At 44.0% G+C, this 19,988-nt stretch overlaps 1 protein-coding gene across 2 annotated transcripts in view; it reads right to left on the bottom strand.

Annotated features, from left to right (window-relative positions):
- Nucleotides 1-19,988, bottom strand: part of ABL1 (ABL proto-oncogene 1, non-receptor tyrosine kinase) — a 136,942-nt gene that overhangs the window by 29,686 nt on the left and 87,268 nt on the right. Inside the window, exons 1-3 of one of the 2 annotated variants that reach the window (XM_043469861.1) lie at nt 19,410-19,645; nt 4,275-4,448; nt 3,427-3,722 (exon numbers count right to left, since the gene is read on the bottom strand). In XM_043469861.1, coding sequence (XP_043325796.1) covers nt 3,427-3,722; nt 4,275-4,448; nt 19,410-19,488 — 549 coding nt within the window. In that variant the 5' untranslated portion in view covers nt 19,489-19,645. Of the gene's footprint in view, nt 1-3,426; nt 3,723-4,274; nt 4,449-19,409; nt 19,646-19,988 lie in introns of those variants that run through there. The other variant, XM_043469860.1, reaches the window with a different exon arrangement.

Here is a 19,988-nt window from a genome sequence, read left to right as displayed (position 1 = left end):
ATTGGTGTATGAAGAGACAGACCAATGAAAGAGAATACACCTAAATACAAATGTAAATTTGGTATACTTCAAATGCATAAGAAAAGATGAATTTAGAAAGCACAGGTATAGTAAATATAATGAGGGATCATCTTTACCAGTCAGTGACAGAGAGGTTTTTGCAAGTCTGAGAACATACTGCTGAGGAGGGGAAAGGGAACACGCTCTCACAACAGTGCTGGTGAGAAAACACATCTGCACAATTCCTAAAGAAAGTAATTTGGCACCATCTATACAAGTTTTAGATATGCATAACCTTCAATCAGTTCTAGCAACTTATCTTGCATAACTTGGACTGTACACAAAGAAGTATGTGCAGTGTAATTTCAAAATGCTGGTCATGACCCACCAGTGGGGTCTATGGAATAAATTTAGTGGATTATGCCCAGAATGTTTTAAAATGAAACAGAACAGAATGGTATACAAAATATCGGAGTGCATTACATACAGTAGGAGTAATGAGTAGGGTTTCCTGAACCTTCTGTTACTAGCCTGTATATGGGATGGTGGTATAAAGCTTTTTTTTTTTTAACAGTGTGCTGAGTTTTTTTTTAAAGACTTGAAATCCACATCATAACTGCATTATAATAGCAAAAGACTGGAAACAGCCTAAAAATTGGCCAACAGGGGACTGCTTAAAAAAATGACGGTCCATCCGTACTATGTAGTCATTAAGAAGAATGAGGCAGCTCTGAATGTGCTGCCATAAAACAATCTCCAAAATATATTATTAGACTGGAAAAGCAAGATGCGGAACTGTGTAGATTATGTATCACTTGTGTTTCTTAAAAAGTATAAACAAGTATACACAGGGGAACTATGGCAGAAACTGGTCACAGTGGTTGCCTCTGGGCAGGGGAAATGAATTAGGGGACAGAATTATGTTTCATGGTGATTGATTTTCTTTTTTTTTTTTTAAACCATATGCATGCATTACACGTTATTTAAAAATATATACACCATCTGGACCCATGCCGACAATTCACCTATCTACACCCTCGATGACAGCGTGAAGCAGACAGTGGAATCTGAGCTTGGTTCCATTAGTGACTCACTATGGGATCTTCAACAAAGAAATTGTATCCCTCTAAACCTTCACTGGGGGCTTCCCTGATAGCTCAACTGGTAAAGAATCTGCCTGTAATGCAGGACCCCAGTTTGATTCCTGGGTCAGAAAGATCCGCTGGAGAAGGGATAGGTTACCCACTCCAGTATTCTTGGGCTTCTCTTGTGGCTCAGTTGATAAAGAATCTGCCCACAATACAGGAGACCTGTGTTCAATCCCTGGACTGGGAAGCTCCCTTGGAGAAGGGAAAGGCTACCCATGCCAGTATTCTGACTTGGGAGAATTCCAAGGACTATCTAGTCCCTGGGGTCGCAAAGAGTCAGACACAACTAAGTGACTTTCACTTTCCTTAATGCAAAATTGCAGATAAAAGCAGTATCTGTCCTGAGGACTAAGTTCAGTTCAGTTCAGTCGCTCAGTCGTGTCCGACTCTTTGCGACCCCATGAATCGCAGCACGCCAGGCCTCCCTGTCCATCACAAACTCCCAGAGTTTACTCAAACTCATGCCCATCGAATCGGTGATGCCATCCAGCCATCTCATCCTCTGTCATCCCCTTCTCCTCCTGCCCCCAATTCCTCCAAGCATCAGGGTCTTTTCCAATGAGTCAACTCTTCGCATGAGGTGGCCAAAGTATTGGAGTTTCAGCTTTAGCATCAGTCCTTCCAATGAACACCCAGGACTTATCTCCTTCAGGATGGAATGGCTGGATCTCCTTGCAGTCCAAGGGACTCTCAAGAGTCTTCTCCAACACCACAGTTCAAAAGGATCAATTTTTCGGCGCTCAGCTTTCTTCACAGTCCAACTCTCACATCCATACATGACCACTGGAAAAACCATAGCCTTGACTAGATGGACCTTTGTTGGCCAAGTAATGTCTCTGCTTTTTAATATGCTATCTAGGGTGGTCATAACTTTCCTTCCAAGGAGTAAGCGTCTTTCAATTGCATGGCTGCAGTCACCATCTGCAGTGATTTTGAAGCCCCCCCAAATAAAGTCTGACACTGTTTCCACTGTCTCCCCACCTATTTCCCATGAGGTGATGGGACCAGATGCCATGATCTTAGTTTTTCTGCATATTGAGCTTTAAGCCAACTTCTTCACTCTCCTCTTTCACTTTCATCAAGAGACTCTTTAGTTCTTCTTCACTTTCTGTCATAAGGGTGATGTCATCTGCATATCTGAGGTTATTGATATTTCTCCCGGCAATCTTAATTCCAGCTTGTGCCCAGCGTTTCTCATGATGTACTCTGCATATAAGTTAAATAAGCAGGGTGACAATATACAGCCTTGACGTACTCCTTTTCCTATTTAGAACCAGTCTGTTGTTCCATGGCCAGTTCTAACTGTTGCTTCCTGACCTGCATACAGGTTTCTCAAGAGGCAGGTCAGGTGGTCTGGTATTCCCATCTCCTTCAGAATTTTCCACAGTTTACTGTGATCCACACAGTCGAAGGCTTTGGCGTAGTCAATAAAGCAGAATAGATGTTTTTCTGGAACTCTCTTGCTTTTTTGATGATCCAGAGGATATTGGCAATTTGATCTCTGGTTCCTCTGCCTTTTCTAAAACCAGCTTGAACATCTGGAAGTTCTCGGTTCACGTATTGCTGAAGCCTGGCTTGGAGAATTTTGAGCATTACTTTACTAGCATGTGAGATGAGTGCAATTGTGTGGTAGTTTGAGCATTCTTTGGGATTGCCTTTCTTAGGGATTGGAATGAAAACGGACCCTTTTCCAGTCCTGTAGCCACTGCTGAGTTTTCCAAATTTGCTGGACTCTTAACGACTGTTTATAGGAAGATCAAGAAACCATATAAATCAACTCCTTTACAAAACTATAGCTCAGGTTTGGAGACATATAGGTATAATGTGATCCCATTTTTATTTAAAAATATTACACACACACGTGATTCTATCTACAGGAGGAAGGCCATGTACTACACTTGTTTTGGAGAGGTACTATTAAGGTGATCTCTCACTTTAAAAATAACCATCTATTGTGTGAATTCTTCTCACTAAGGATAAATTACTATCACAACAAAAGATTTTCTAAAAAGGGAGAGTCTTAATATAAGAAGTCAGTCTAAAACCCAACAGATAGTCCACCTGTCTTAGGAAACTGCTGACCATACCACTCCAGGAGGACAATGAAAGAACATCAGGCTGCGGACCTGTAACTTCACATGACTGCTCCTCCACAGAGGGTCTTTGACCAGGCTAGTGGGATGATGCCTGCTGTTTCAAACATCTTCTTGCTTTGCTGCAAGAACTTAGCAACCCAGCAGCAGGTTCTCTGGCCCCCGCCCCTGCCCTGGCCCCCTACCTTGCCATCAGAAGCAGTGTTGATGCGGTAGTGGTACACCCTCCCTTCGTATCTCAGTGAGATGGACCTCTGCCCAGGACTACTCTCGCTCTCCCGAACCAAGAAGCTGCCGTTGATTCCGCTGCTCAGAAGGTACTCGGCGGCGTTGCGGGACACAGGCCCGTGGTACCAGGAGTGCTTCTCCAGGCTGTTGACTGGCGTGATGTAGTTGCTTGGGACCCAGCCTTGGCCATTTTTGGTTTGGGCTTCACACCACTCCCCATTGTGATTGTAGCCCAAGACCCGGAGCTTTTCACCTTTGAAGAAAAGAACCCGAACCGGACACGTCAGTTTTAAAAGCTAACACGTTCATTCTTATTCACTCTTCTGTGATCACTAAAAAAAAACTCCAAATTCCTAAATACCTACTTCATTTTAACAGGTCCATATAAATATACGCATTTAGAACTGTATGAGTATACAGTTTCCTGTTTACAGTGAATATGTAGATAAATACATAGCTACAGTTTTTTATAAATCTATTATTCAAGCGCCCTAGTTTCTAATATATGGAAGCTTTTTGTAGAAAAATACTTTTTCTTTTAAAAAAAAAAAAAAAAAGTGTTTTCCGTGTTTGGTCCAAATGTCTTTTTTCAATACAAAATAGAGAAAGCTCTGCTTTTGCTAAGAACTACACAAGAACTTTTCTCCTGAAGGAAAAGTGACTCTCATAAAGGTGCTCTTAGTTTTTCTGGCTCTCTCTGGATTCCAAACAGCTCTCCCAACAAGCAAAGGTGTGGCCAGTCAAGCCGCATCTCCCCCGATCTCTGTCTCCTGCAACCACCAGCAGCCATCCACAGCTCCTTTACCTTTAGTTATGCTTAAAGTGTTATCCCCACTGGCCACAAAGTCATACAGTGCAACAAAAAGGTTGGGGTCATTTTCACTGGGACCGGCGAGAAGGTTTTCCTTAGAGTTCCAACGAGCTGCTTCGCTCAGACCTTGGGGCTCGAAGTCAGATGCTACTGGCCTCTGAAGGGCTTCTGGAAGAGAAAGAGAAGAGACGGAAAAAAGTTTCATTCTCAGGAGCAAAGTCCTGATTTACTTTTACTTCTTAACATATGTACATACTACTTATTAATAAAAAAAGAGGGTTAAAAAATGGGACTCTTCCATTCCCAAATCTTGTGAAAAGTCCTAAACATTTACATTCCAGAGAGGTAACTACTTACTGTTGCCAAAGGGTTTAAACTTTACGTTCTTTAACTCAAAATGAATTCTGTAAGAAAGAGACGGTCCATCCTCACACCTCTTTGCCATTGCTAATTTATGTTATAATACGGAGCAAAAGCTTCTTGCTTTAAAACGTTTTCAAATGTTAACATACATACATAATTTAAAAATCAAATAGCGCTGAAGGGATTATAATGAAGGACAAACATTTTCCATCCCATTCTTCTGTTACCCAGAGGTAACAGTTGCCTTATTTTGGTTATCACCTCCATCTCTCTAAACGCAAGCTATCCTATCATTACAACTGCCCCTCCCTCTCCCACACCAGGCTCTACTACTTACCTTTCTATTTTCAGTAACAGACTTACACTTTAATTTCCTGTTCTCCCTGCTAGAGTCAGTATCTCTCAATGATTTACCTCACAAGATAAGGATATTAACATCCTACCCTTCCTTCTACCTACCCCCACTTCCCTACATACACACTCCAAGTAGGCCTTCTTTTCATTTTCTTTTACTTTGTGTAAAAGAAGTTCTGTTCTTCTATTTTGTCATAACAAAGTCTTCCATTTTTGTCTATAGGTATATTCTAAAAGTTGAAAACCAATCAACATCTTTTATATTAGGAACGTGTGATTATTACTAAGGGGTTAAACACAGTTCAGTATTTTTTCTTCAAGTTTCTTCTTTTACTTTTTTTTCTTCGAACTATGTTCAAACTCTCCACAGGTTCTTTCAAGACAGCAAATCTACTCCAAGTAGATCTTAACGGTTATAGAATATTATGGGGTGAAATCTGAATACTCATTTAAGGACACTACAGTAAGAAATCAAACTTTTAAAAAGGAGGAAAGTGGGAAATTCTAATTTTTATGCCAAAACACAAAAGCAAGAAAACAAAATTGTTCCAGTTTTTCCCTTTTTTTATGGATTTGGAGGACCCAAACATGTTTTCTTGGGGAATGACACCCATCTCAGGGGTGGGCATGATTTTCCAGTTGTCGCTTCAAAGGATACACTAGAGGCACCTAAAGTATCTGAGAGACTAGGCTAACCTTCCAGAAGCACGACTGGAGAACTTTCAGAAACAAACACTCTTTAAACAATCTCTTTGAAGTAAACCAATAGAACATAAATAGGAAGCCCTTTCTATCCTAGTTTTTGTACTCCTGACTATAGTGAATTTTGAGGAATTGTTTTTCTAAAGAGTAAGTCCCAAATTATGTCACTATTGCACTTGGTAACTTCACCCTGTGAATCATGAGGGCAAAAAGAATTTCAAGGAAGAGGGTCTTGTGACACTACCATTTCCTAGAATGTGCAAAAGGCTTAGTGAGATGTGTTAGGCCCTGTTCTCTGAGTACTTACAATATATAGCTCTAAAAGCATATCTAGTGCCGTCGTGATCAGAGGCTGACCAATCAACCAAAAAAGCTGGTTAAAGCAGGGAATTCTTGAAAATTAAAACATGAGATCCCCTAGCCCGCCTGAATGTACACTGATTTGCTAGTCTTGACGATAGGGCCGAGGACTGTTCTGAGTGTGGGTGTGTGATTAGACTTGGATACTGTCTTACCATCCTACCTATGATGCCTCATCTCAGTTCCAGCTCTACATTCCTGCAGGTGGAGGAAGAGGGTGGGCCATTCACTATAAAATCCCAGTACAATCCCTTCTAACTGTTCACAGTTGTGTCATTCACACCTAGTCCTGAAACAACTTTTTAAAAAAGACACCTGCATTTACTTACAGAGTCTCTCTAAAGCACTGACCTAAATTTTCATAGAGACAAATCTCTTCACATTTGGATTTCACTGCTTTCATATGAACTGAGTAATAGAACAAGTATATCTGAAATAAAGGGATGTGGGAAGAAACACAAGTGGCTCTGGGTGTGCTTGTGACTCAGGGGGTGGGAGCAGAATGTGGCAGAGGAGCGGCTGCTCGACTCTGTGGGCACCAGAGAGGCGTGTGTTATGAGGGGAGCCAGACTGCTACACGCTACAGTGAGTCAGTTAAGTGAAAGCAAGTCAACAGAGCTTCTATGGTCGTTATATTAAGCACACTTATTAGGCAAAGGATCCTTAACATAAAAGAACTCTTGCAAATAAAAAGGGAAAAGATAAAACCCTCCTCCATGGAAAAATGGAGAAGGAAAATGGCAACCCACCCCAGTATTCTTGCCTGGAGAGTTCCATGGACAGAGGAGCCTGGCGAGCCACAGTCTATGGGGTCACAAAGAGTCGGAAATGACTGAGCAACTAACACACATACTCCCACTATGGAAAAACAGATCAAAACTATGAATAAGCAATGCACAGAAACTTTAAATTACTACTAAACAAAGAAAAGCAGAGACATTACATTGCCAACAAAGGTCCATCTAGTCAAGGCTATGGTTTTTCCAGTGGTCATGTATGGATGTGAGAGTTGGACTGTGAAGAAAGCTGAGTGCTGAAAAATTGATGCTTTTGAACTATGGTGTTGGAGAAGACTCTTGAGAGTCCCTTGGGCTGCAAGGAGATCCAACCAGTCCATCCTAAAGGAGATCAGTCCTGGGTGTTCATTGGAAGGACTGATGCTGAAGCTGAAACTCCAATACTTTGGTTACCTCATGTGAAGGGTTGACTCACTGGAAAAGACCCTGATGCTGGGAGGGATTGGGGGCAGGAGGAGAAGCGGGTGACAGAGGATGAGATGGCTGGATGGCATCACCAACTCAATGGGCATGAGTATGAGTATGAGTTGGTGATGGACAGGGAGGCCTGGCGTGCTGCGATTCATAGGGTCGCAAAGAGTCGGACACGACTGAGTGACTGAACTGAACTGAAACAAGGAAAGCATATTAACGTTTCTTGTAATCAAAGAAAGGTAAATTCTCTGTGGCAGGGACCTTTTCTTGAGGCTAACAGTGTAAAACTTCAATGAAATGGGCATTCTCACACAATGCTAGTAGTTGATGTAGACACTGCTGGAACATTTTAAGAGAAAAACTGGAAACATGAACTGAACTGAGTCTTTGAAGAATTCTATCACCTTTGATATACCTCAAGGAATTTATCCCAGGAGACCCAAACAATGATTTGTATATGCTCAGTCACTCAGCTGTGTTGACTCTTTGAGACCCCACCGACTGTAGCCCATCAGGCACCTCTGTTCATGGAATTTTCCAGGCAAAAATACTGGATTGGGTTGCCATTTTCTTCTCCAATGATTTGTATGTACTGATTTTTAAAATAACAGCACCAAAAAGGAAAAGCACAAAATCTTTATCCATTCAAGATAGGTTAGTTTGTGGTGTATCCATAAAATAGAATATAGCCATAATGTCATTCAAAATATTTTTGGAAAAACGTATCTAACAACTTGGAAATATACTATAACAATCCATAATTTTATAAAAATTGAAAAAAGTCCAGAAGGAACTACACCAAAATGTGAACAGTAGTTAATGCATGGTAGTGTGTCAACAGTACCATTAACAGTAGTTTAACACAGGGTGGTGGGATTACAAACATTTTAAGTTTTCTTTTTTCTTTTCTATATCCTGGCATACTTCTCTCACCATGAATGTGAATTGTTTCCATAACCAGAGAACAATTACAAGAATAGAAAAACGGTCATATAGAAGCCAGCTGACGCTTGTATAATTGATCATCTAACATGAAAAAGTACACAGGGGGAGGGGGAACTCTTCTCTCTGTCCTGAAAAAGTCCATGTGCGTTTCCCTGCAGGATCCCAACTTCGTGGGCGTGAGCACACGACTCTGGCAGACCAGGGCTACACAGGAAATTAAACCAGAGTCATGAATACAGAAATGCTTTTCTTCTCAAAGGCCCTCTGACCTCTTCTATCAAACATTCTGCAGCATCTGGATTTGATCAAAGTTACATAATCGGGGGAAGTGGCCTGGAAAACACCTGGAATGGGCAGAACACAGACACTGGCCCTGGGGTGACTATCGATTTAAAGTGTGGATTATTAAAGGGGGACTGTCCCTCACATGGAGACAGATGCTGAGAACTTCATGTGAGGGGATGAGGCCTCTCTGTCAGGAAGGAAAGGGCCTCCCACTGCCTTTTGATTCAACAGGACGTCAGGAAATCCAAGGCAGCCTCTCGATTTTCCTCTCCCGTTCTTGCTCCATTCCACAAATTAATGGCCAAAGCCCAAAGGGAAGTATTGCTCATGCATGCCTCTGGATCGAGACGCTGAAGTGCAGCCACAGTCCAACACCAAAACCTTCCAGTCAATTCCCAATCCAGGCTGATGTCAAAATTGACTCACGACGTATAAATGCCAAGTTCCTTGCTTCATTTCATAGCGAACGATGCTCGTCAACCTTAAAAATGATCACAGCTTACAAGGCCCAAGTTGCAGAATGTACTTAAATCTTTCTTGCCTAATACATGAACTTCCTGCCAGTCCCCGGATGGACCCTTAAAGGAGCTCAAAGGATTCATTAAAAAAAAAACGATGCCCAAAATAGCTCCCCTCTTCTGTTCTGCCAACGGATAAAGAAATCCTTGCGTCTATTCTTCTTAAAAATGTTAGTTTAACATTTTCTGCGGCATCCTGAGTCATAGCTTTAAAATATTTAAGATTTTTATCTTCAAGAATGCCTCTCACCTCATTGGAAATCCTTTTGTTATTACCACATCCTTCATGAAAAGGTTTCCACTCACCCACAAAACTCAGGAAAAGTCATTAATTAGCCAGTTGAATACCAAGAATGGTGCTATCTAAAAGTGCTCCAAAGTTACAGCTCCAACTGTGAGAACAACAAACTGAAAAGTCTGTAAGAATGATGCCACAGAATTCACTGGATCTGTGAGTGATTAACTTATTTGGACAGCATTCGAAGAAAAGAGCTTGGGTCTTTAAAGTACAATTTAAAGATCATTTTATACAAAAATAATCCTTTCTTAAAAGTTGTGAGTCACTGATCAAAAATGTTTACAAAAGATTCTCCCATATGGCATGTCTGGTCTAGACTCTCAGGGGCTGCTGCTGAAGCTGCCACTGCCAAGGAGGAGGGGAACAGGCTACTTCAGTCCCAAAGCGGGAGGGGATGGGAGTGGGGGGAGAAGGTGGGAGGGACGGGGATACGAGTGAGGAGGGGGTGGAGGGGAGGGAAAGGGAGGCTTCATCTCCAGGAAAAACATCCCAGGGAAGCTTCCCACCTTCTTGTTGGTGATCGTGACCAAGGTTATGGTTCCTGCTGGAGTCAGATAGGCGGGCTATGTGGCAGTCATTACTGTCCACCTCGTGGCTCTGGGGCTGGGGTGGGGGGGGGGAGGAGGGGGGAGAGGATGGGGCGTGTCAGATGTGATAAACACCCCCTTTACTTTTGCTCACATTCCATTATTTAAACCCTGGTCGCTTTAGTCTTATTTCCTTTGTGGGCCCTTCATTATGATCCTCCAGTTCAAGGAATCTCTGTAATTTAAAAATCTATAAAACAGATCCTTCAAAAAAGAGGGACGGCTTCGTGTTTTATTTCACACTCAGTTCCAACCGATGAGATCATGCTCAGACTATTCTCAAGTCAGTTTATAACAGTCTGATACAACTTTTTATAATATGAGCTTAGAGGAAAAGGATGATTTCCCACAATCTGAACTCGATGAAAGTCATTTTATCTACGTTCTACATGGTCCTTTATTTTGTAATTTACACCCTCACCCAGAGCAGTTAAACCTAAAAAACAAGTTTAGCTGAATACAGCCTTGGCATTAACTTCACACTCTGAACACAATGTTCTCAGGACCCCCAAAAAACTGTCAGCTGCTGGGGAGCAAGGGTAGGGCAATGAGGTAAGGATGCAAGGAACACAGCCTCTGCTCCTTGGGGGAGAAAGACCCGTTCATGAAAATGTACACACCCTCAAAGCAAAAGTCTAACAGAAGACAAGCGCTGTCCTGTGGATTAATTTTTAAGGACACAGACATGGACTACCAGGAGTTGTGAAGGGGGTTGAACTCAGCAGGGTTAGGAAGGAAGCAGACTATGAACAAGACCATGCCCAGCAAGAGAAGCCCAATTAACACAGGGACCCAAGGCCAGCCTGACACATCAAGCCTACTCAGGGAAGGGGCTTCACCTGTGCTGTGCTGGGGGCCCTCTGGTGATGCCTAGGAACTCCTCAGAATAAAGTCTGCAAATACATCAAATAAACATGGAGCACTGCAGAGAACAACTGTACTGAAACAGTCCTCAAAGTATCTTTTGAAAGTAATCTGTGATACAGTGTTTCTTTACTATGCATTAAATATATGCTCCTTTATTAACACATTAAATTGCAAGCTCCAGGAGTAGCTACTGTCGTTTCAAAGTAGTGATGAGTTTAGGTAATAATCACAATTGTTATATCATATGAAAATATCTGAGTTCTACTGCTGGCAAAAATCACAAGCACTGCTAATATTACTGTGGTTTGTCATATACATTTGTAAAAACAAACACAGATAAAACACTAATTTTCAGTTAGCACTTAGTGAAATAAAGTCTTAAAAATTTCTCCATCCAAGGACATGGAGCCTCTGAATGTCATCCCAGACTCCAAGGGCCTTGTGGGTTCACAATGTCTACACTGCTGATGTAGTTCAGCAGAACCCCAGCAACCTGACAGAGAGACAGGTCTAGAAAGGGGACTGCTGTAAGTTCCTGTGAAGTCCAGATTATGCAAGTTTCTTTCTAAGTAAAAAGAACTAATAATTTTCTTTCCATTACTTCCCACTTAGGGGTGTTATAGGCAATAAATTAGATGGGATTCCAGAGAAATCCCCTTTAAAAAATAAAAAAAGTTTTTTTAAGTTATTTAAATTGGCCCAAGGTGTAACTATTGCTGACAACCTTTTTATATTGTGATATTCCTAGGCAATCAATTTTAGAAAACAGAATCCTCCATCCTAACATCTGTCCAGACAGGCAGTTCGGATGCAAACTCTTCTGAAGATACACAGTCCTCTGTCACCGTTCGCTTAACCAGAAAGCCAAAACAAAAGGAATTTTGTGTCACTTTCTAAGAATCTACTGTCAATGAAGGCAACGATGACTAAAAATGGAGTACAAGGACCGACATAAAAGAAGACGCTAGACTATCTTCACACCATTCTGAACCCAACATTCACACTCCTCTCCCTCTCAACCCAGTAAGCGCACACTCACAGCCTGGCCACTTTTCCTCCCAAATCTCTCAGCAAGCCTGTATTTTCCACACCCTCAACTAGTTCCCAGCTTTGATCTAGCCCCTCGTTCCACCTCCGCACTGCCACCTGAGCGCTCTTCCTAAAAAAATGCAGATCTGACCCGAGTCGCTCTCCCGTGAAAATCCACCAAGATGGCCGCCGGCCGAGAAGCCGAAGAGAACAGCTCGGGAGGCGGCCCTACCTGTGCGCCTCGGTCACCTTCACTGTCGCGGTCAGCCGAGGCGCTGTGAGGAACAGGGCTATCCCGTGCCTCGCGGGGAAGCTGGCAGTTGGCCAACAATGTAGGCGACACTGTTCCCTCAGACACCGGCGAGGGCTGTTGCTGCTGCCACCTCTGGGGAAGAAATCCGGGCTCCAGAAGGACCATCTTCCCCCAGGACGCCTGCTCTTCATTCAGCCTGCCCCCCACAGGCCCCCGCGGATTCCCCGTTGCTGCCTCAGCGGTGAGCACCTTGCCCAGAGCCAGTCACTCCCCCTGGAATGCCTAGTCCCTTCTCATCCGCCGGCACCAAGGCTAGGAAAAGTCTGACTTGTCCTTCTGCCTCCCCACCCCTCACCTCTGGTTGATTACTTCCGGTTCGCCTCGCACTCGGGGAGGACCTGATGTCAGTTAAGGGCGCCCTGAGGAATCTGCCCCCGTGTCCCTTGTGGGACACTAAGCCTGGGCTCCAGGGTGGACAAGCCTTGTTCAAATCTCAGCCCACCATGTCTTTAAGATATTAGTTTCCGAGCCTCAGTTTCTCAACTGAACAATGGCTTCAAAACCGAGTTGGGCCGTCAGGAGGGGTCAATGCATACTTGCGTGTGGAGACGTTCTCCGCACGGATGCGGGCATGGCGCCTGGCACCAGGGCACCGCAACAGAGAGTAATCATCCCTTCTCTTATTATTGTTACCACAATAATGTAAGTTCCTTTGGGGCAGAGATGGAGCGTTCTTCTCACAGAGTCTTCACTCTCACCTGCCTAATACAATAGACGACTCAGCCCCGCTCAGGGTTTCTTAGAATGAACTCAGTGGTAAGAACATCCTGCACTTGTTTATCTTTGGTAGCAAGGTAAAAAAATTAGGTCATGACTGAAGAGTGCACCTTAATGACCTGCCAGCCTTAAGTAAGAACAGCAGAAGTGACAGACGGGAAAGATGAGAAGCAAATGCAACCCAACCAGGAAAACTTAGCAAGATTTAGGAAATACAGTAACTTTTTAAATGGAATGTACACCACAGCCAAGAGCCTAAAACAAGGTGTAGCACGAAAGTACCTTTCTCTGTGCTTTCAAAAGAAACAGGATTCATTACTGTCTCCTAACAAGCCGAGATGCCTCCACAGACTTCTTGTTTGTGAGGGAAGAAAGGTTCCCAGAGTCAAAGTGTCCACAGTGAGCCCACTAACCTTAAAAGCCTTTTTATTCTGTCACAGGCCATTTGCAACAGACTGAAAGCCTCCCCCTCTCCTGCCAGGCTTGAGAGGGTGTGTAAGCCCTCATTTCACATTTCCTGTTTTCTGTTACAGCATCATCAAGGCTCCTGGGTCACTTGGACCCGAGTGACTGAAGTCAAGAGGCTGCCCAATGGAAGGCAATTTCCCTAGAACGTCTCATCAGCCATTACTATTGGAATAACTTTAATTGGAGTCAATCCTAAAGGAAATCAACCCTGAATATTCACTGGAAGGACTGATATTGAAGCTCCAATACTTTGGCCACCTGATGCAAACAGCCGACCACTGGAAAAGACCTGATGCTCGGAAAGATTGAAGGCAAAAGGAGAAGATGGTGACAGAGGATGAGGTGGCTGGATGGCATCACTGACCCAATGGACATGAATCTGAGCTAACTCCGGGAGACAGTGAAGAACAGGGAAGCCTGGCGTGCTGCAGTCCGTGGGGCTGCAAAGAGTAGAACTCGACTTAGGGACTGAACAGCAAACAACAAAAATTGGAGTAACTGAATGTAACCCCAATAAAGGTATTTTGGCTCCAAAACACAAGGGTCAACTCTATTTATTCATGGCCCATCTTTAAGTTAAAGTTTAAGGTTAAGGTATTCAATGTATAGTGCTGTTGGCTAAACTTGAGGACTGATAAGACTGATGGGGATTAGGTAGAATTTAAGAGTAATAAGGCTGAAGTTTATGCAACCGAATGTAAGGGAACAACAGCTAGTACTTATTGATCCCTGCTGAGTGCCAGCACTGTGCCAAGCACTTTATCTGCACGAAATCCCTACAACCCACTGAGTAGCCTCTATTATGAGCATACGTGAGAGGGCAGGAAATACAAGCAGGCATGAAGCGCCTCACACGCTCTCTCTCCAGGAATCCATCCATTCACCAGCTACCTGTCAGTCAGCCTCACTCAGTCTCCAGCACTGCTCTCTCAGGGTCTGGCTCTTCCTTCTCCACTCCGCATCTCTTGTCCCCCTCCCCCCACCCTCCCTCTGCCCTGTCCTAGCCCCTGACCCCTTCCTCCTCTCTCGTCTTTGTTTACCCCTCTCCTGTCTCAACTTGTCTTCTTGTCATTGTCTCCCAGTCTCCCACCACCACCTAACACAGACAGTATAACAAAGCATCGAAGATGTGGATTAAGAAAAAAGGATTTGAAAACCAGTTTCAGAGAATAACAACTATCAGTATCTAAGGACAAAGTTAAGTCTCTCAAAAGTCAGGAACTAGCAAGCTATTTTTCCAAACGGCTTTGGAACTTCACTAGGCAAGAAACAAGACTGACCATAAGTGATAACTATTAAAGATGGACAAGGAGTACAAGGGACTTCACTGCTTTTGTTACAGGTTTAAAATTTTTCCACTAAAAAAAGTAAAAAACACGAAAATTTCCTGGTGGTCTAGTGGTTAGGATTCTGTACTCTCAATGCCAGATCACCATTACAGAGGAAAAGTTAAATTCTTTCAATGTCTCATCTGATCTTTGGTTCTTGGTTACATATACTTCTGGTTTTATTTTTTTCAGTTTTATTGAGATGGAACTGACATACCTCATTGTCTAAGTTTAAGGTGTACAACATAGTGACTTGATATATGCACATATTATGAAATGCTTACCACAGGGAGTCTAGTTAACATCCATCACCACACACAGTTACAAATGACTTTCCTTGTGAGAACTTTTAAGATCTACTCTCTTGTCATTTTCAAATATACAATATAGCATTATTAACTACAGTCACCATGCTGTACAATGTTACGCATTTTTAAAACCTATCCATCAATAATTTTTCCTGTTTCTATTTCAGGTCAGTGATTACACTGATAAAATTGTGGTCTGATTTTACAGTAAGGTAATAAGCAGTATGAAATTTTCAGTTTTCATATGTTTGGAGCTATGGAAATGCATCTCTAGAGATGAGAAGTAAGATGCCAACTACGGCATTTAATCCTGCCAACAGGATTTTTTTTCTTCCACAATTAAAATATTCACCATGGGAATAAGAAAGGATCAGAGGAAGAGAAAATACTCTTCCTTAAAACCAAGGACAGGAAGTATTAATTATAGGCATCAAAGCAAACTTGGAAACAAATTGTTTTCTTAACAAGAAAAACTATCTGTGGGTTTAGTTCAAATTCTATCATCACACTTCAGCCATTACAGCAATTGGCAATGCCAACATTTTAGAGTCTGAAATACTTAAATTACTAACAGCTAACATTTGCTAACATCTTGCTCTGTGCTAAAGAGTTTAAATGAAATGTCTCATGTGAGTTTCCCAACTCAAGAAAGCAGGGACTACGATGAACCTTATTAGAAACGAGAACACCGAGGCTCAGAGAGCAACATGCCACAGTCACTTCACTGGCAGGATGGATGACATCCGGGCCAGGCGGGCTGGCTTGGGAGCTGTGTGCTTCCCAGGAGAACAGGACCTCGGCAACATAACACTGCCTGGATTTAAAGACATCCCAAATGAGCCTCACATCAGTATAAATACATACACTTAGCACTTCACTGGTCTCAAAACTTTCCTGTGACTCATCTCCTGGATTCTCAAAAACAATCCTTGAAGGTGGGCTGGCCAGAGAACGTTTGTCCTCTAGGTCTTAGAGGTAAGAAGGCAGAAAAGTTGAGACATGATGAAAACTGGGTTCGCCTGACTCCAAATTCAACTGTTTTTCCTACCCAACTGACCTGGGGCCCTTCCTCCTCCTCTCTAGAAACCTCACAGCGTCAGTCTGAGAATGAAGTGAGGATGTCTATGAAGTGCCTGGTGCTAAAGAACTGTCGCCTCATTGATGCGCAACAATTTCAGTATAACCCCCAAATGAAAAGGACTGACTGGCTTTCTATTTGGTTACAGAAAGAGCTTCAGATTTTTCTTTGTTACTAAACAAGGGAAGTATTTGATGACCTCAGAAGAGAGTATTTAGAAAGAGAGCATGAGCTTCTGGGAGGCATAAGTTCTAAAAGTGTATCTGTGTGGCTGGCACCACACAAAGCCTCCACCAGAAAGTTAACTGCTGAATAGAAGCGTTTCAAAGTGGGCCCTTAAAATAAATGCTGACAGTTCACAAAGAGTTCACTTTACAGAACCAACACGTCCACATGTAAGATTCATGCACAGTGTACACAAACACACCAACAAATCAAAGTAAACTGGGGAGGAAAGAAAAAGAATTCAACTGGCAAATGTTCATGTTTTCTTTCACACCTCTAGGAGAGAGAAGAAATTAATCAGAAAATTCAGTGCTTGAAGTAGACCTAAGATTGTAAAGCTCAATGTGGCCATAAAGGACAGATATACCTATAAACATACATTTTTGCAAAGCTGGAACATGGAGGTTAAATGCTATAAATGCCTATGTGTGCATAAAATGTTTCTAGAAGGATACACAAGAAACTCAAGTGAGGTTTCTGGATGAAGAACAGAATTTCTTCTCACTAACCTTTAAGAATTTTTTAATGATGTACAGCTATTCTAATAAACATTTAAAATTTTACTGCTAAAGGCAGTCATTTTTATCAGTATTAGAAAGAAAAAAATCCCTGATTCAGGCTTTAGAGTGTTTCTGAAGATACCACTTTAACATCCACAGAGAGTTCCAAGGAGATGAACAGTCACAGCCGGTAAAGCATATAGTGGCTAAAACTGGGCTCTTTGGAGCCAGACAGCAAGGGCTCAAGTCCTAGCACCACTACTTGCAGGCTCTGTGACCTTAGACATGTTTTCTAACTTCCAGATGCATCAAGTTTCTTCGTCTATAAAATGGAAGTAACCGAAGGGCTATCATGAGAAATAAGCAAATAAAATCATTTGGTATGCCCAAACAGTGCTTGGAATACAGTAAGCATTTAATAATTGTTGCGTTGGCAGCTAGGCCTAAATAGCAATAGATGCATGATCAAGTTGCATTTATGGCTGAACTTACTCTCAATGGAAAACTTGATCATATTCGATTTTCTTGGTCACTTGGGACACCTGGGGCCCCAGTGTGTGTCAATAAACACTGACTGACTGATTTAGGATGTCAGTAAAAACCAAAAGACTGGATTACTTATCCAGATGTTAGAAATATTTTTCCCAAGCAGCTAATAGCACATCCAGGCTTTTTTTTTTTTTTCACATCCAGTCTTTAAGAAACAATCACTAAGGTCTGTTAAATTCCCTCAACTACAAAACAATGGTTTCATTTACTTTCTCCAATTAAACGTAACAACGAAAGAAGGAAAACTCAGTAACAGAAAAGAATTCCTAGAGTGATACCTTCCTAGATGGAGGCTTAATGCCAGGTAGTCTGCTGTAATCAGAATTTTTTTTTTTAAACTTGAGAGTCAACATTATTTCAAGACACATTAGATTTTGTAAACCCTCACCTCCAAAAACAACAACAACTATAATTAAACCATCCAGGTGAGAACTAATTCTACTGTTTACCCCCAGGGAAAACAAAACAATGCCACAACAGTGCTGTAACCTAAACCTTCCTCCATCTCTGCAGCTACAAAAGTCCATTCATCTACTCTGCCTGAAGCATCATCTGCAAAATGGATGGTGATGCCTAACACTAACTCGTTACAGATGTAAATGAGAATGTGCTCAGAATTCTGAGCAACTTGGGAAATAAGCAACATATTAACTGAAGATGATCTTGGCTGCTCACATGCCAACTTCTAGCGAGAAATGAACCATCTTCTCCCTCTAAATGCTAGATCTTGTGAGCCCACTCCATCTGGATGCGCCTTCTCGGAGGTGGCCAATATACACGTCTCATGGCAAGAAGCGCCAACTGATTTCGCCTGTACCACTGGTGTTTATGGTTTGAGCTGCGCATGTGACTTCATGCAGACCCTCAGGTCAAAAAGTTGGAGAGAAAAGAAAAATAGGTGAGACAATGAACAAGGCCTCCTGTTCATTTCTCCTTCATTTTAAAGAGAAAAACGTTACAACTCCGATGGCATTCCAGCAGCCGGAATTCTACTACTTGTTCTAAAAGGAGCTTTACATTTCTACTCCTGTTTTAAGTCCTAAATAAAAAGGACAGACAAATTCAAGCAGATTTACATCCCTAAAGTACAATTAACTTTTCTGCTGAAAGCCAACAGTCTGGGGAGAGTCCCCAAGTCAGATAAATTTCCGCTTCATTCTGAAGCTACAAAATGAAGGCCACTCATCATAGTCAATTGTTTTTTGTTTGTTTTTTTTCCAGTTGTCACCTTACTAGGACAGAAAACAATGACACACAAGAAAGGGGCAAAGGCGCGGGGCGGGGCGGGGAGGGAGGGAGGATTAGAGAAGAAAAGGGGAGTAGAATGGGGAGAGGGCAAAAGGGAACCGCCCGGGCTCTGAGGCTTTATGGAAGGAACTTGACACGAGGTGACCCTCCTCCAAGTGCCCTGGACTCATTCAAAATCTTCCTAAAATACGGTGGAACTTCTCTTCTCTCCCCGCAGAAGTCTTAAGAATTCTTACGACCTCTTCGTGGTCCGTAGATAAGATGGAGTGAGTGTGTGTGTGTGTGTGTGTGTGTGTGTGTGTGTGTGTGTTTGTGTGTGTGTGTTGTGGGGTGGGGGGGGGGAATGGTGTAGAAAGATCACTTCAAATTCTGTATCCATAAATGGTAGAGCCATGTTCCCTTTTGTCCACGAGACTTTAATGAAAATCGTCTGTTTCGCAAATACGGGTCGACCTTTTGGACGCGTAATTCCCAATTAACGGTGGAAATTCCACGACGTGGGCTCACGAGGCCCTTTGGGCCTGTACGCTTTGCTTTCTCCAACTTTCTCGGGGAGACCCTGAAGGCCTGGGGGCCCCGCGGCTTGGCCCTCCCGGCGTGGGCTCCCCCTACACCCCTGGGGTTAGTGCGCGCGGGGGTGGGGTGGGGTGGGCCCGGCGCCCCGCACCCTCCGGGCTGGCGGCGGCGCCCAGGGGCGGGCGAGGGAACCAGAGAGCGGGAGAGGGCGAGGGAGAAAGGCAGAGGGGAAAGGGGGAGAGGGCGGGCGCCGAGGGAGCGCGCGCGCGCGGCCGGGCGAGGCCTAGGAAGGCAGGCAGGCCAGCCGGCCGGCGGGGCAGCGGACACGCGGCCGCCCTCGGCCTGCTCCCCGGAGCTCACCTTCCAGGTAGCAGCTGGAGGAGGATGAAAGCCCCTTCTTGGATTTGCAGCCCACCAACTTCAGGCAGATCTCCAACATCTTGGCGCCCCGGCGGCGTCGGGGAGCCCGCGCCCCGGGCTGCCCTCCGCGGCGGGCTCAGGCCCGGCTCGCCCCGCGCGCCGCCCCGGGCCCCCGCGGCCCCGTCATGCCGCCTGCCCCGCCGCCTGCCCCGCCGCCCCGCCGCCCCGCGCCAGCTCCCGGTCTCGGCTCCGGACGCGCCAGTTAACAAAGGGCCCCCGAGCCCGGCCCCGCGAGGCCCGCCCCCGCCGCCTTAACCCTCTGCGCGCCGGGCCCGCACCCAGGGGCTGCCCCGTGTTCCGCCCGGCCCGGGCCGCCGTCCAAAATCGACGCCTCGCGGGTTTCGACGTTAAGGAAAGCGGGGGGGGGGGGGGGGGGTGATTTTAAGCGCGCCAAGTCTTGGTTCTCAGACTTGCGAAGTACTGTCCTGACGCCCCAAGAAAAGACACGGGCAACTATGGCAGGCAAGTCGGGGGAGGGCGGGCCTGCTCAGCATCACTTTTAGGAACCTCCTGCATCTC

Source organism: Cervus canadensis, chromosome 5, assembly GCF_019320065.1.
Source record: "Cervus canadensis isolate Bull #8, Minnesota chromosome 5, ASM1932006v1, whole genome shotgun sequence".
NCBI classification, from domain to species: domain Eukaryota; kingdom Metazoa; phylum Chordata; class Mammalia; order Artiodactyla; family Cervidae; genus Cervus; species Cervus canadensis.
The sequence above is the reverse complement of the archived record's forward strand: the minus strand, read 5'-3'. Positions and strand labels throughout refer to the sequence as shown.